Source organism: Dreissena polymorpha, chromosome 11 (genome assembly GCF_020536995.1).
Source record: "Dreissena polymorpha isolate Duluth1 chromosome 11, UMN_Dpol_1.0, whole genome shotgun sequence".
NCBI lineage: Eukaryota > Metazoa > Mollusca > Bivalvia > Myida > Dreissenidae > Dreissena > Dreissena polymorpha.
Genome location: NC_068365.1, coordinates 5,578,326 through 5,594,625, shown reverse-complemented (window position 1 = coordinate 5,594,625; position 16,300 = coordinate 5,578,326). Strand labels below are relative to the sequence as shown.

The following is a 16,300-nucleotide window of genomic DNA, read 5'->3' as shown; positions in this document are numbered from 1 at the left end:
ATATAATCTTGACCACCAAGCAGCCCCAAATTGTTTATACAGATTGAGGCTGCCTGACTGGTCACTAGTAAACGGAGCTCCGCATACAGTTTGAGGCTGCTGGCCGGGTCACTTTTTTGCAGTTGGAGTTGGACCCAAAGCAGTTTTCTAACCGAAAATGTTCGTCCAGTGTTCGATCAGTGTGACATGTATTATCAACGATTTAACATCAAACAATGTTTCAATGTTCAAAGTTCACACTGATAACTTCGTCCATAACTAACGGCCGCACTGGTAAATTGGCCAAGATTCACACAGTTCGAAAAACCGTTCGGCGAACCTATTTCGCTTTTCGAGTTATGTAAACTCGAAACACCTGCATTAGATATGATCGCTATGGGGAAACCGGCTTTATGCATGTGCGTAAAGCGTCGTCCCAGATTATCCTGTGCAACCGCTCATGCATTAAGCCATGTTTCCTTTCATGCGACCCTATTATATCTATATCTCAGCTGTCACGAAATGCTTACCAGTAAGTACTGCATCACACAATTCATTTGAAAGACAAAATGAGCCTCACTATGGGAAAAAGGGCTACGCATGTGCATGTCCTTTCAAACGCAGTGGTTTGGTATAAACGCTTCTCACCAAGGCGATCCGGGCTCAATCCCAGACTCATTTTTGGCATAACGCGAGTAATTTAGTTTCTTTACTATAGTATTTACGTTTTTATAATGCAAAACTGTTTGAAAGAATTAAGAACATGATATTGAGCGATATATGCGGAATGTTATGTCCGTATATTTTTAACCATAACATTGATGAAAGTTAAAAAAAAATACTTAAAAATTTAACAAACAGATGTTTAAATCTATATGCCTATGACCACGCTGATCACGAATTCGTTGGATTTTAAAATATCTAAAGCCGTTCAAACGTTATCCATTTAAAAAAAAAAATCAAAAATACATATGTATCATATAATACACCATTTTTTTTAAATAAAACATAAACAGTTTATAGTGTTGTTTAAAAGTTTGAAAAAAAAAAATGAAAAAAGAAAAAAGAAAAAGTTATAATCACAAACATATTTGCATAAGCACCCTTTCATAGACCGTCCCATTTTACTGTCACAATTGAAAATAACGCTCGCTCGCTCTCATCGTTCGCTCCATCGAAATCAAACAAGTACTGATAGTGAAATCTAGAAGAATTTGACTCGCTGAGATCCGAATCCGTTGTTGATTTTCCGATATCTTGATCCGAAAAGGAATATTGAGTTTAAATGGTAAAATTGTAAATTTGATAAGAATGCGCATACTTTTAACAGAAGCTCAAAATCCAGTATACCGTAAAATCCGTGATAAATAAAACAATCAGATAGTCCAATCGATGTGATTTGTCTACCTGAACCCGATTCCGGTGCTACTTTTCCGATATAGTGAACCGTTAAAGAATTTTTATGTTAAATGGTGCCGTGTCGATAAGAATGCAGCAACCTTTTGAAGTAACATTACTACATCAAAATCAACGAAAATTTCGTACACTAGTTTGGTAAAATAAACTTAATCAATTAAAAATCAGTGTTCCTTGTGGCAATTGCCGAAATTTCAGCGCCAGGTATGGTAAAATAGATGTCGGTAGATACCAAAAATGGCTCGTTTTTATTATTGTTTTGCATATTTAATTCCATTTAATTTCCCGCAACGATATCTATTCATACGACACATGAACGCTAACATGGTGTTCGTGTTCGTAATGAAATAGATATATTCGCGGGGAATAATGCCTTAAAGAAAGAATACATTTTAAATAGATGCATACTAATCACTCATTTAGTCACTCATTCAGTCACTCACCGCAATCACTCACCTTCTCCGCACTTACAGTCACTCACTCAGTCATCACTCAATCACACAGTCACTCACTCAGTCATCAGTCATTTATTTCTCGGATCAAGATTTTGGTATTAATTATCGGATACAGTTAGCCCTTAAATAATAGTGTAAGTTCGTTCGCACTTTTGTGTTTGAAAAGTCTTTCGCTTAGCTCAAGGCAAGATTGATAACAACAGGTGAGTGTCTGTAATATTAATACACTGATGTGTGTATTAATTTTCATATTTTCAGTATAAAACCATGGTCGATGTCGAAATAATACGCTAATCTTTCTTTAAACAATTCAATTAGTCTGTCCTTAGTTATTTAAATAAGGCATTCGCAGAGGATTCTCGTTACATACCAGTCTTGATATTTAATCTATATAAACTAATAATTGTAAAAAAATACGGTTTAAATTGTAAAAAAATACGGTATTTTAGAACTTTTCTTTTTTCGTCAATCGCGGTTGACTGTCCCTTTAAATGACCACCATCAGAAAACGGCGCTTCGCGTGTATCGTCCGTCTCCAAACCTCAAATGTAAGGGTCACACTTTAAGTTTAAATAAAAGTTAAATGTAACCATAAACAGCTTGCCTTTTATAATAATGGAGTTGTGGGGAAAAGGTTGAATGAAGAGGTGTCCGTGCCATATAGAGTTGTAATTGAATGACATACTACACATATTAAACTAGTACTCTCAATTTGTCCTTTGTGTGTGTAATTACACTGTTTATATGAATAGTTTCACAGCGCACTTGTGAATCATGTTTGCATTGCGCTAAATAGAAAACCGTTCTTGACAAATAGCATTCATTCATAGCTCAAATGGATCTTAGCTCAATTGTGTGTGTGTGGGGGGGGGGGGGGGGAGGGGGTGCGCGTGTGTGTGTGTTTTCGAAAGATGTTTTTACTATGTCTTGATATTAAATTAGAAGCACTCAGCAGTAAAGAGTGTTCGTAGTTGCTTTCAAGATTATGCGAGCCATACGACTTTAAATGCATCCCTTGAGTTTAAAATAATATTTTCCATAAATACGGATCTTATTCTATAAGTACTGTAAACATTCTCCCTTATATTCTTCCTCAGTGCCATTTCATTCAACACAATCACCTTTCTCAGAAAGTACAATAGCATTCGCAGGCGGCTGTCGTTTGGATTGCTATAAGAAATAATTCGATGTACGATGTGAGTCTAAATTGAGTTTTAGTGCAGATACGTTCATACGACACAAATACACTATTTTGTTTTACGGATCATTTCGGCTTAGAGGACTCACCAGTCATGTAAAAATATGGAATATGATATATATATTTTTTTATAAACAACTGGAAGCAAGATGGGTTGCATATAATTGGTCAGTAAACCGTTTTTAAAATAAAAATTACATCATTTTTGTTTAATTTGTTTTTGTTTTCATTCATTGGTTTCAAGAGTAGTCTTGGTCTGGATTTAATATATCAAGTGTATATCAGTTTAATTATTTCCGAAACGTTATCTTGCTTTTAATACAACTAACTTTATATTTCATCATAAAACAATACATTTAATATCTTGCATTAATGTTGTTGTTGTTTTTCAAATTGTAATTGTCTGATTAAACTAGAGCGGCCGTTGTCTGTTTAGAAATACCCCTCTTCCACAAGCATCTTTGCTTCAGGGCGTTGGCAGGTCAGTTTAATATCTGGTTTTCCAACAATGCAATCTGACTGCTTACGAGGCTTTGTCTCGCTACCTCGTATACTAGTAACGACATGCTTAGAATACAATTTCTGCATTATCATTCCCAAGTACAATAACGTACGCGTATGAGACCATATATAAATATGAGTAATGTTCTGAGAAAACTGGGCATAATGCATGTGCGTAAAGTGTCGTCCCAGATTTGCCTGTGCAGTCCGCACAGGCTAATCAGGGACGACACTTTCCGCCTAAATTAGATTTTTGTTAATTAGAGGCTTCTTTTTAACGAAAAATAACATAAAAGCGGAAAGTGCTGTCCATGATAAGCCTGTGCAAACTGCACAGGCTAATCTGGGATGACACTTTATGCACATACATTAAGCCCCGTTTTTTTCAGAACGCGTCTCATATAAGCACAATATCAAGGCAACATTTCATCCCAACAACGAATGGACAAACTCATATGTTGATCAGAAACGTGTACACATCAAGCTTTTGTTCCCGTTCAGGTGACGAGCTGGGCTTCTATTGCCGGAAATGCGCCATTCCGATCTGGTTGACAACGTGTTATAAAGACTGACAGCGCCTTATACTGGTTGACAACGTGTTATAAAGACTGACAGCGCCTTATACTGGTTGACAACGTGTTATAACGACTGACAACGCCTTATACTGGTTGACAACGTGTTATAGCGACTGACAACGCCTTATACTGGTTGACAACGTGTTATAGCGACTGACAGCGCCTTATACTGGTTGACAACGTGTTATAAAGACTGACAGCGCCTTATACTGGTTGACAACGTGTTATAGCGACTGACAACGCCTTATACTGATTGACAACGTGTTATAGCGACTGACAACGCCTTATACTGGTTGACAAAGTGTTATAAAGACTGACAGCGCCTTATACTGGTTGACAACGTGTAATAGCGACTGACAACGCCTTATACTGGTTTACAACGTGTTATAAAGACTGACAGCGCCTTATGCTGGTTAACAACGTGTTATAGCGACTGACAGCGCCGTATTCTGGTTGACAACGTGTTATAGCGACTGAAAGCGCCTTATACTGGTTGACAACGTGTTATAAAGACTGACAGCGCCTTATACTGGTTGACAACGTGTTATAGCGACTGACAACGCCTTATACTGATTGACAACGTGTTATAGCGACTGACAACGCCTTATACTGGTTGACAAAGTGTTATAAAGACTGACAGTGCCTTATACTGGTTGACAACGTGTAATAGCGACTGACAACGCCTTATACTGGTTGACAACGTGTTATAAAGACTGACAGCGCCTTAAACTGGTTAACAACGTGTTATAGCGACTGACAGCGCCGTATTCTGGTTGACAACGTGTTATAGCGACTGAAAGCGCCTTATACTGGTTGACAACGTGTTATAAAGACTGACAGCGCCTTATACTGGTTGACAACGTGTTATAGCGACTGACAGCGCCTTATACTGGTTGACAACGTGTTATAAAGACTGACAACGCCTTATACTGGTTGACAACGTGTTATAGCGACTGACAGCGCCTTATTCTGGTTGACAACGTGTTATAGCGACTGACAACGCCTTATACTGGTTGACAACGTGTTATAAAGACTGACAGCGCCTTATACTGGTTGACAACGTGTTATAGCGACTGAAAACGCCTTATACTGATTGACAACGTGTTATAGCGACTGACAACGCCTTATACTGGTTGACAACATGTTATAAAGACTGACAGCGCCTTATATTGGTAGAAAACGTGTTATAGCGACTGACAACGCCTTATACTGGTTGACAACGTGTTATAGCGACTGACAACGCCTTATACTGGTTGACAAAGTGTTATAAAGACTGACAGCGCCTTATACTGGTTGACAACGTGTTATAGCGACTGACAACGCCTTATACTGGTTGACAACGTGTTATAAAGACTGACAGAGCCTTATACTGGTTGAAAACGTGTTATAGCGACCGACAACGCCTTATACTGGTTGACGTGTTATAGCGACTGACAGCGCCGAATAATGACTGACAACATTTTAAAGCTACTGACAATGTCTAATAATGGCTGACCACGTATTATAGCGACTGACAATGCCTTATAATGACTGACCACGTTTTATAGCGACTGACAACGCATAATAATGGCTGACATCGTGTTATAAAGACGGACAGCGCCTTATAGTGGTTGACAACGTGTTATAGCGACTGACAACGCCTTATACTGGTTGACAACGTGTTATAGCGACTGACATCGCCTTATACTGGTTGACAACGTGTTATAGCGACTGACAGCGCCTTATACTGGTTAACAACGTGTTAAAGCGACTGACAACGCCTTATACTGGTTGACAACGTGTTATAAAGACTGACAACGCCTTATACTGGTTGACAACGTGTTATAGCGACTGACAACGCCTTATACGCATTATTCGGCGCTGTCAGACTTTATAACACGTTGTCAACCAGTATAAGGCGTTGTCAGTCGCTATAACACGTTGTCAACCAGTATAAGGCGTTGTCAGTCTTTATAACACGTTGTCAACCAGTATAAGGCGCTGTCAGTCTTTATAGCACGTTGTCAACCAGTATAAGGCGCTGTCAGTCTTTATAACACGTTGTCAACCAGTATAAGGCGCTGTCAGTCGCTATAACACGTTGTCAACCAATATAAGGCGTTGTCAATCGCTATAACACGTTGTCAACCAGTATAAGGCGCTGTCAGTCGCTATAACACGTTTTCAACCAGTTTAAGGCGCTGTCAACCAGTATAAGGCGCTATCAGTTTTTATAACACGTTGTCAACCAGTATAAGGCGCTGTCAGTCTTTATAACACGTTGTCAACCAGTATAAGGCGCTGTCAGTCGTTATAACACGTTGTCAATCAGTATAAGGCGTTGTCAGTCGCTATAACACTTTCCGCTTTAATGGTAGTTTTTGTTAAATGAAGTCTCTTTACACTCTGTTTTCCCACAACGATGCTCATTATTCTGGAGTTTATTATGCCTATATGGGACAAAGAAATGGTACCCTTTCCGAAAGATTCAATTTAAAGCTTTCTATACTTGTGATTTTCCCCAAAGCGCTTTTTCCATACCGAATTACTTCCGGGAAATTACGTGTCAATATGTTTTAAGTCTCACACCAGTGATCTACCGCATGGATTGCCAGAAACTCGTGTCAGAAAATTACCCGCATTCAAGTCTACAGACCAATTTGGAACGTAGGTTAACTGAATGATGTGTGTGCTTTGTTTCAGATTCACTTTTAACCGTTCTTTAGTTACAAATATTAAATATTGAATATGATCCGCGTCGCGCGAAAAGGTGTCGCATGCGATAGACGGACAGCGCAGCTCCAGATCAGCCTGCACATTCGCGCAGTCTTGTGGGCTATCATGTCCGCTATAAAGTATCGCAAGGTCTCCTGGTCTTAGCGGACAGAGTTACCCCCGATTTACTGCCCAATGTGCGATCTCGACAGTGCTTTTTACATATTGAAAGCTACTTAGACCTTGAGCCGTGTTATAAAAACACTGAGCTCAATGCATGCATGTAAAGTGTCGTCACTGATTAGCATGTGCAGTCCGCAAAGGCTAATCTGGGACGACACTTTTCGCTTTTATGGCATTTTTCTTTGAAAGGAAGCTATTCTGTAAGAAAATGCATTATAGGCGGAAAGTGTCGTACAATTATATCTGTGACGTCACAAAACATGCTTTTATCAACATGGTTACTTCAAACACATGTGATGTTACTGACGTTCTAAAAGTGAAATAATGTTGACTGACATAGGTTAAAATGATCTTATTTAATTTGCTTTGTACGGTTATTATTGAAAATATGTTATTGAATTTTATATGAATATATATTATATATAATTTGTAAACTGCTCGATGTATTTGTTTTAAGAATAAGTTAATGCTAAAGCTCCTTCATAGTTAAACATACGCCTTTTTAGTGTGAGTAAAACGTTAAGTCGTAACTTCAGCTCCACGTCTGACGGCCCCGTGCATGTCTGACAATCAGTCCTGTCTTAAACCTCATAAATGACGTGGTTTCTTGGCATGACCGACATAACGCAGATCCTGAGGAGACAGGACAGTATACATGGTCGATCCTACTACCGGTGACTTTCCAACCTTCCGCAGGCATAACAATGTTTTGTACCACAACATACTGATTGGCTGTTTTTCTTGTTTCGATAGTTGCAAAAAAAAATCAACAAATGAGATAATGAAACAAGTGTCGTTAGCTAAAATTCATCCTCATATCTTGTGTATCAATAGATTCAGTGTCTGTTGTATGCATATGTTTGTTAAGTTTTGAATCAGTTTCAATCAGCCTCGCTGTATAAACAGTATCATCAAAATAAACTGAAATCAGAAATATAACGTCACTTATTGATAAGAATTACCATGTCGCGTCTCATACGATTTCAGAGATACTACTTGCATTGAGTAATATGGTATAAGATTCAGGAAATCGCCCAATACGAGAGCATTTCTTGAAATATCATTGAACATGTAGGAAAACCATTACCGTTTGTATACATATAAATTATGGACAATAACAAGTTGTTCTTTAGTTCTCAAACAATGCTCGAAATAGTTCATGTTAATCACATAAGCCTCGTTCTGGGGAAAATGGGCTCAATGCATGTGTGTGAAATATAATTCCAGATTAGCCTGTGCAACCCCGCACACACTTATCATTGAATACACATTCTGCTTGTAGGCAATTTTGTGTTTGTTGTAAGTCATTTCTAAACGAAAATCCTGTTTACGCGATAAGTGTTGTCCCTGATTAGCCTGTGCATACTGCACAGGCTAATCTAGATCACACTTTACGCACATGCATTCAGCCGCATTTTCCCAGAGAGGCTCATATCATGGTGTATGGGTGTGTTCTGTTCATCTACAGTGCTTGGTATAACATGCACCCTATGCCTTCACATCTTAGTTATCTTTAGAACAAGAAATTGAATCCCACAATGCAAAACTGATGACACAAAAGGATGCAATGTGACATCATTGTCATAAATCGTGCAATGTTAAAATAACGTAAAAAAATGTTAACCACCATGAGACGTGTTGCATGTGACGCCAGTCTTCCTACCACAAAGATCAATGACACTCAGAGGTAAAAGTTCATTTCAAAATTGGTAATAAAACAGATTGTCCGGACTGTAATTTGACACAGAAGAAATGCATGGAGCTTGCATGGAGCTGGTATCATTTGGTTTTCAACAGTATGTCAGTCATATCATGTTGTCATTTAATCTACATGCCCGCACACTTTTCCTGCGTTAGCTGGTGTACTTCTACATATTTATGCATATAGTGGACAAATGCAAACTAGAGAGGTAGTTGGGCCAGGCCGAACAAATAATTGCATGACAAGTCACCACACAAATTTTCTGCGTGGCAGTCCAGCATTCTATAAACTAATCTGTTCGGCTGTGTCATTTTAAGTACAAATTTTTCTAAATGAAAATAGTTTTTTACTACATCAGTAGACGAGACTCAAAAAGACTCCAGCACCCGATGTTTAACTTGCGGTTAAGTCGGTAACATGTTGGTAACTTGTCTTTATAAAGTACAAGTACCATAATTAAAGCCAACTTTAAACAGTGCAATATTATACAAATGCCCACATACATGGCACACCACCGTCAAATACATACATACTTCACACACGCTATACTCTACAATACATGTAGAAGAACTGAATGGATTGTACCAAATGCTGAAGTCCCATGCCAACTTATGGCTAACACTACCATCAACTTGTATTTGGGCTGGTATTCTGTAAAATGTGTTTATATTTGCAAATTAATGGTGCGTTGTTAATGGAATATTCAAAACATTTATTCATAAGCTTTTACTAAATGCAAATACACAAACAATAACACAAAACATTCTTTTTACATTTATTTGTTGTGTATGAAGAATAAAAGTTTGATTTTAATGGACCACAAGACAAAAGCAATATGATGTCAATTTCGTAATCTAAAGTTATCTTTTACACAAAAACATCAATGTTGTATACTAGCATTAATCTATTTATGCCTGGTGGACTCACCCATCCTAAATTGGATTAATTTATTTACAAAATTAGGGATGTCTAGTATATTTATTTCTATATTAAGAATATTTCTTACAGAAATTCCTTTAAGCAAACAGCGCAGACCCAGATGAGACGCCACATCATGTGGCGTCTCATCTGGGTCTACGCTGTTTGCCATGGCATTTTTTCTAGGCGCTAGGCATAAATGGGTTAAACACACAGCAACCACTGATACTGATATAATCTATGGACCGTTCTTACAGCACAAAGCACCACTCATTTAACATAGGCCTGGTCAATGAATCAGCAAAGCCAGAAAAATAACTTCCGGTATTGCTAAAATACATCTGCAATTTTCACATTTGCGGTGCTGTCATAATACAATTCATTATTTAAAAGCAATATCAGGCCAATGTGCTAAGCAGCATTTCAGTATTTTCAGATTGTTTCACATGATACCGCATTGAAAATGAACATTTTTCTTTTCCTAATCACAAAACGTCACATTTTGTAACAAAAAAAATATCATGAAAACTTAGTAACAAATTAAATATGTAATGTATTTTTATTTATTCAAATACTACTATTGAATAAAACAAAGCTGCTTCCTACTTTGGAATACATATTTTTGTGCCAAAACCGCCAAGCTGGTGTGAGCTTGTGTTAAGAACCTGGTGATCTAACTCACATGTTTCTATTCCAGTTATATAATCACCAGCACTGGACGATGTATTACATTCTGTTGCAATGTTCTGTACATGTGTATACGTGAGACAGGCTGTTACGAAGTTTTCTCATCAGTTTTTGGAGCATCCTTACTTTCCTCAAAAGAACTTTCAGTCTTTGCAGATTCAGATCCTTGAAAAGAGGCACAAAATACCACAATGTTAGTTTTCATATTAATAGGTGGCATGATCAACAGGTGTATATTTCAAACAAATGGAAAAGGAAATGTCAATTTTCACAACATTTCAAGAATTTCAATTTCAAAATATTTATTTTTATATTTTCTCTATTTCAACATGACAGCACATATGATGTATAATACTGTAAATTATTTTCTACATAATATGGAACACCTAAAGGATTATAAATATTTATTTACAGACTGCAAATCCATTTATATTTGTTGAAAGAAAACTTCTTTTTTATTTATTTTGCTACACTTTTCTGCAATTAATGCTTGGTGTCATTACACAAGATGAACACAAATTGTTGTCAGAATAAACAGACAAATAAATGGGTCTAACCCAAAGGTGAAGTTGAAGTAACCAAGCGTTAAGTAAAACTATTTGTATTCAATAAGCAAATTACCAAACTAATGACCAGGGCAAATAAGAGAAGGTGCAAATATAAAATGCACATCAGTGTATTTTTTTATGATTAGGGGAATGGGTCCAGGCCTCTTCCGATTGGGAAAAATCGCAGCATGTTAACTAAAATTGGGAAATTTGTGTTATTATTGTTTTGCTAACAAATGCTTCAAAATTGAGAATAAAAGCGCTTTCAATATAGTATTTCCTAAAGTTCATCTTATAAGAGCTGGATGGGAACTAAAGGTTGACATGTAAAGGAAACAAACACTTTAAATTGGGAATGTTAAGGTCCCTTTTTGGAAAAATATATACTTTTCACCATTGGGAATGGGGCTGAATACGGGCCCCGCATTTGAACCAACAAAAAACACACTGAACATATAATATGAAGTACAGATAACGTTATTAGCCCATGCACAAGCTTTCAAGTGTAGAGTTACCTTTCTTCTCATCTTCAGAGTTGCCAGACTTGTCTTTGTCCTCTCTGCAAACATACCAGAGAAATGGATAACAAGTGGGCAAACCAGAGTCAACATAGCTGCAACACAGGGCTTATGCCAAAATGGGTCTTATTTCATTCGTCAAATTAGCACATTGCTACAAAATTCAAAATGTGCAGTTTCATGAGAACGCCGCTTTGAATTTTTTTTTTTTACCTTACACCTTGAAGCATGACCTTGACCTTGAACTCCCACCACTCAAAATGTGCAGCTTCATGAGATACACATGCATGCCAAATATCAAGTTTCTATCTTCAATAATGCATCAGTTATGGCCAACGTTTAAGTTTTTCCGGACGGACGGACAGACATAAACACATACTGACATACTGACGGACAGTTCAACTGCTATATGCCGCCCTACCGGGGGCATAAAAATTGCATTTGGCTACAACTTTTTCTTCATAAAACCTGCCAAAACCAGCAAAAGTGTGTTGGATTTTTATGTCCTACGCTAAATTTGGCTCAAGACAATTTTAAGCCCGGTGGAGCCCAGCTGAGCAAAGCTTGTACAAATAACATGACTGGTACAAATGAGTCTGCAACATCGCTCTTGAATATGACTGGTAAATGTAACAGGCTTTCCACTTATGTGATCGACAATTATAAACGAACATACATTTTAGGCTGCATTACATTTCACAAGTTTGAGAAATTGGAAGTCTGTGGGTCAAAACTGCAATGGGTGAAACAAGAGATATTACAAAATGTACTTAAAGAATGAGCAATCATGTTTTCAATAGACTAATGCTACTGCAAACTGCAAAAGTTCACTTACCCTGATTCCTTTGACTCCTTAGCATTGTCATTACTGTCTCCCTCCTTCTTTACTTCCTTCTTCTCTCCTTCTTTCCCTTCCCCTGCAGACACAGACGCATCAGTCACAACATACAGTACAATGCAAGTTGAAGAACGCATCAGTCACAACATACAGTACAATTCAAGTTGAAGAACGCATCAGTCACAACATACAGTACAATGCAAGTTGAAGAACGCATCAGTCACAACATAAAGTACAATGCAAGTTGAAGAACGCGTCAGTCACAACATACAGTACAATGCAAGTTGAAGAACGCATCAGTCACAACATACAGTACAATGCAAGTTGAAGAACGCATCAGTCACAACATACAGTACAATTCAAGTTGAAGAACGCATCAGTCACAACATACAGTACAATGCAAGTTGAAGAACGCATCAGTCACAACATACAGTACAATGCAAGTTGAAGAACGCATCAGTCACAACATACAGAACAATGCAAGTTAAAGAACGCAACAGTCACAACATACAGTACAATGCAAGTTGAAGAACGCATCAGTAACAACATAAAGTACAATGCAAGTTGAAGAACGCGTCAGTCACAACATACAGTACAATGCAAGTTGAAGAACAGGTCAGTCACAACATACAGTACAATGCAAGTTGAAGAACGCATCAGCCACAACATACAGTACAATGCAAGTTGAAGAACGCGTCAGTCACAACATACAGTACAATGCAAGTTGAAGAACGCGTCAGTCACAACATACAGTACAATGCAAGTTGAAGAACAGGTTAGTTACAACATACAGTACAATGCAAGTTGAAGAACGCGTCAGTCACAACATACAGTACAATGCAAGTTGAAGAAAGCGTCAGTCACAACATACAGTACAATGCAAGTAGAAGAACACGTCAGTCACAACATACAGTACAATGCAAGTTGAAGAACGCGTCAGTCACAACATACAGTACAATGCAAGTTGAAGAACGCGTCAGTCACAACATACAGTACAATACAAGTTGAAGAACGCGTCAGTCACAACATACAGTACAATGCAAGTTGAAGAACGCGTCAGTCACAACATACAGTACAATGCAAGTTGAAGAACGCGTCAGTCACAACATACAGTACAATGCAAGTTGAAGAACGCGTCAGTCACAACATACAGTACAATGCAAGTTGAACAACTATTTGGGGTCTGAGTTTACTACAGTGTTGATTGATTTATAAGACAATCCTTTGAAAAACCTGCATAGGCTTATTTTTTAATTCAATAAGAAATATGAATTATTAAATATGCTAAAATACAAAACATTTATACATTGTAGATACAGTATTATTACTAATTCAGGAGACATATCCCACGTTAGTGTAATTCCCCCGTTGAAAATATACACAAAACTATCCCCCCCCCCTCCCCAAAAAAGGCTGCATGTGTTCATTTAAGACGCAAACCGAGCCCAGAGCAGGGCATGGAGGATCATCTATACAGAAGCAATCATTTCCATGGTTTCACGGCATTGCACTGGGGTATTTGACAATGATTTAAATACCGAGAATTGGGAACACAAACAATACCTTTTGCCTGCTCTGCTTTTCGCTCCTCATCAGTTTTGGGTCGTTTGGGTTTCGGTTTGTGTGACATCCGGTCCCGTCTACCGCCCGACTCGTTTGGTCCTGACATTTCATCCTCAGAGTCCGAGAACTCTTCATCACAGTGTATCCTCTTGTCACTGGCGCGGACTGAAAACAAGAAGACCATCAGGAGGTATAACCAGCTTGAGTGGTATGGTGTTTGATAACCTTATTGATTAGCTAGAAAACATTGATTATATCATGAGCATGGTGAAAGAAATGAAGATGAAACCCAGATAAGTACAGACTACTGACTCTTAAGCAGCAATGAACAAATGAAATTTACAAATACCCCAAATACCAACAATAGTAAAAGTAAGTCGTGTTCTGAGAAAACTGGGCATTATGCATGTGCGTTAAGTATTGACCCAGATTATCCTGTGCAATCCGCACAGGCTAATCAGGGACGACACTTTTCGCTTTTATGACATTTTTCGTTTAAATGAAGTCTCTTCTTAGGCCAAAAAAAGGAGGTTCGTTTGGGGTCTCCTTGAAAAAAAAAAAAACAGAGTCGGTAGGTAGAGATCTGTTGTTGTTTTTTTTGTTTTGTTTTTTTTGTCTTTCGGGTACTACAATGGAAGGCTACTAAAGCTTATTATAACATGCTTTGTTTGCTTGATATTACATCTTATATGAACGAAAATGCCCGAATATTTTTTTTTTCCGACCCCAATACAAAGTTGAGGGTCGGCGCCATTTCGGGAGACACGGTCGGGAGACCCGAAACAAACCTTTTTTTGGACCTAGCAAAAATCCAATTTAGACGTAAAGTGTTGTCCCTGATTAGCCTAAGCAGACTGCACAGGCTAATCAGGGACAACACTTTACGCACATGCATTATGCCCAGTTTTCTCATAACGCGACTCAAGTCTGAGCCCCATTCTGGGAACACTGGGCTAATTACATATGCATAAAATGTCATCCAAGATTAGACTGTGCAGTCTGCGCAGGCTTATCATGAGCCAAACATTCTGCCAGAAAAGGATTCTCATTTAGAAGAGACTTGCTAAAAACCCAACATTCCATAATGGCGGAAATTGTCGTCCCAGATTTGTCTCTTTGGACTCATTATTCACTACAATTCCCATTAATTCCCATTCCAACTCAACTCACTGGAGACTCTACTGTCTGGATTATCCTTGTCCTCGTTATCACTCTCATCATTCAGGGCATCCTCTGGGATGGCTGCAGAGATAAATTCCAACATTATATGTCTGCATCATGCGAAAATGGGTCTTATGCCAAATGCAGCCAGCATAGCTCCAGATATATTGCACAATCACGCTGTCTGGTCTGGAGCTGCCCTGTCTGCTGATGAGACCATGATCAAACCTTTTGGACTTTATATCTCTTAACTAGACTATGCAAATATGCAGGCTAATTTGTAGCTACGCTGGGTACATTTTGCATACAGGTAATATATTTACTAAAAAATGTCTAAAAAGTCAGGTAAGGAAGGTTATAATTTGTGTGTGTTTTTTTTACTCACATATAAGTGAAATCAATCTTGAATGTGAATCTTGATGTGGTTTCATCAATTATTGTCCATTTAATAGCCAAAAGTTATGAAGTTGTGACTTTTAATGTTTCAAAGAACTCCACTGATTTCTCAGGGTATTGTCAAAATAATTGTGAATATAATTACTTTACAAGGTAATAAAGTTTTGGAAAACATTTGACTTAGTTTGTACTCTACTGAAACATTATCTAGCCAAACACTGTGAGCAAGTAGCAAAAAGTGCTTATTAAAAACAAAGCTCATTGTTGGTAACAATAATGACAACTGACAACCAATGACTATACCTGCCCACCATAAGTACTTATACCAATAACAAATCAGACTTCACCTATCCAAACTATCTACCTTGCATCTGTACTCCAGGGGCGTGGGGAAGCATACGGAGATTCTCAAATAGACGGGTCCTGTAACAGGCACAACAAACATCACACTACTGAGCTGTATGATAACACAACCTGTACCTAAGATATTGACTGATAGATGCTGATATTTAGCTAGACAAAGAACAAAATTATTGTTGTTAAAATACATCATAATTGGCAGATGATATATATTTTTTGCTGCATTTTTTGGTTTATCACACTTTTTTCAGTTGGTCTAATTTCCTTGTGGTTTAAATTCAAAAGCCCTCATGAAATACTTGAATTCCTTGTTATCTTGTTGAAACTCACCTGACCTATTTCAGTAATATGTAACCCACTTAAAGCATGCATGACATACATGAAGGTCATGTGACTCAATTGAGTCTCACATGACCTACTCAAACCCCCCATGACCTACTTGATTTTCTCCAGGTACTCTGTGGTGTTCTGGTTGGCCATGTTGGAGGGGCTGATATTCAGTTTGAAGTCGGGTCCATAGTACTCAAAGTAGTCGTTGTATGGCAACTCTGAAATATACCATCAACATTAACACATTGCTGGCTTTTACTAGAAACAAATAGAGGATA

At 37.9% G+C, this 16,300-nt stretch overlaps 1 protein-coding gene across 12 annotated transcripts in view; it reads right to left on the bottom strand.

The window, feature by feature from the left end:
* LOC127851813 (probable histone deacetylase 1-B) overlaps positions 1-16,300 on the bottom strand; it is a 98,897-nt gene that overhangs the window by 15,322 nt on the left and 67,275 nt on the right. For 4 of the 12 annotated variants that reach the window (XR_008035973.1, XR_008035972.1, XM_052385707.1 and 1 more), the window contains exon 16: positions 9,467-10,473. The exons of 2 other annotated variants lie outside the window; for them this stretch is intronic. Coding sequence is in view for 7 of the 10 variants with exons in the window: in XM_052385707.1 (XP_052241667.1) it covers positions 10,397-10,473 (77 nt within the window). In the remaining 3 variants the exon portion in view is untranslated. Of the gene's footprint in view, positions 1-9,466; positions 10,474-11,371; positions 11,416-12,209; positions 12,292-13,775; positions 13,941-16,300 lie in introns of those variants that run through there. 6 more of the 12 variants (XR_008035971.1, XM_052385708.1, XM_052385702.1 and 3 more) reach the window with 3 other exon arrangements.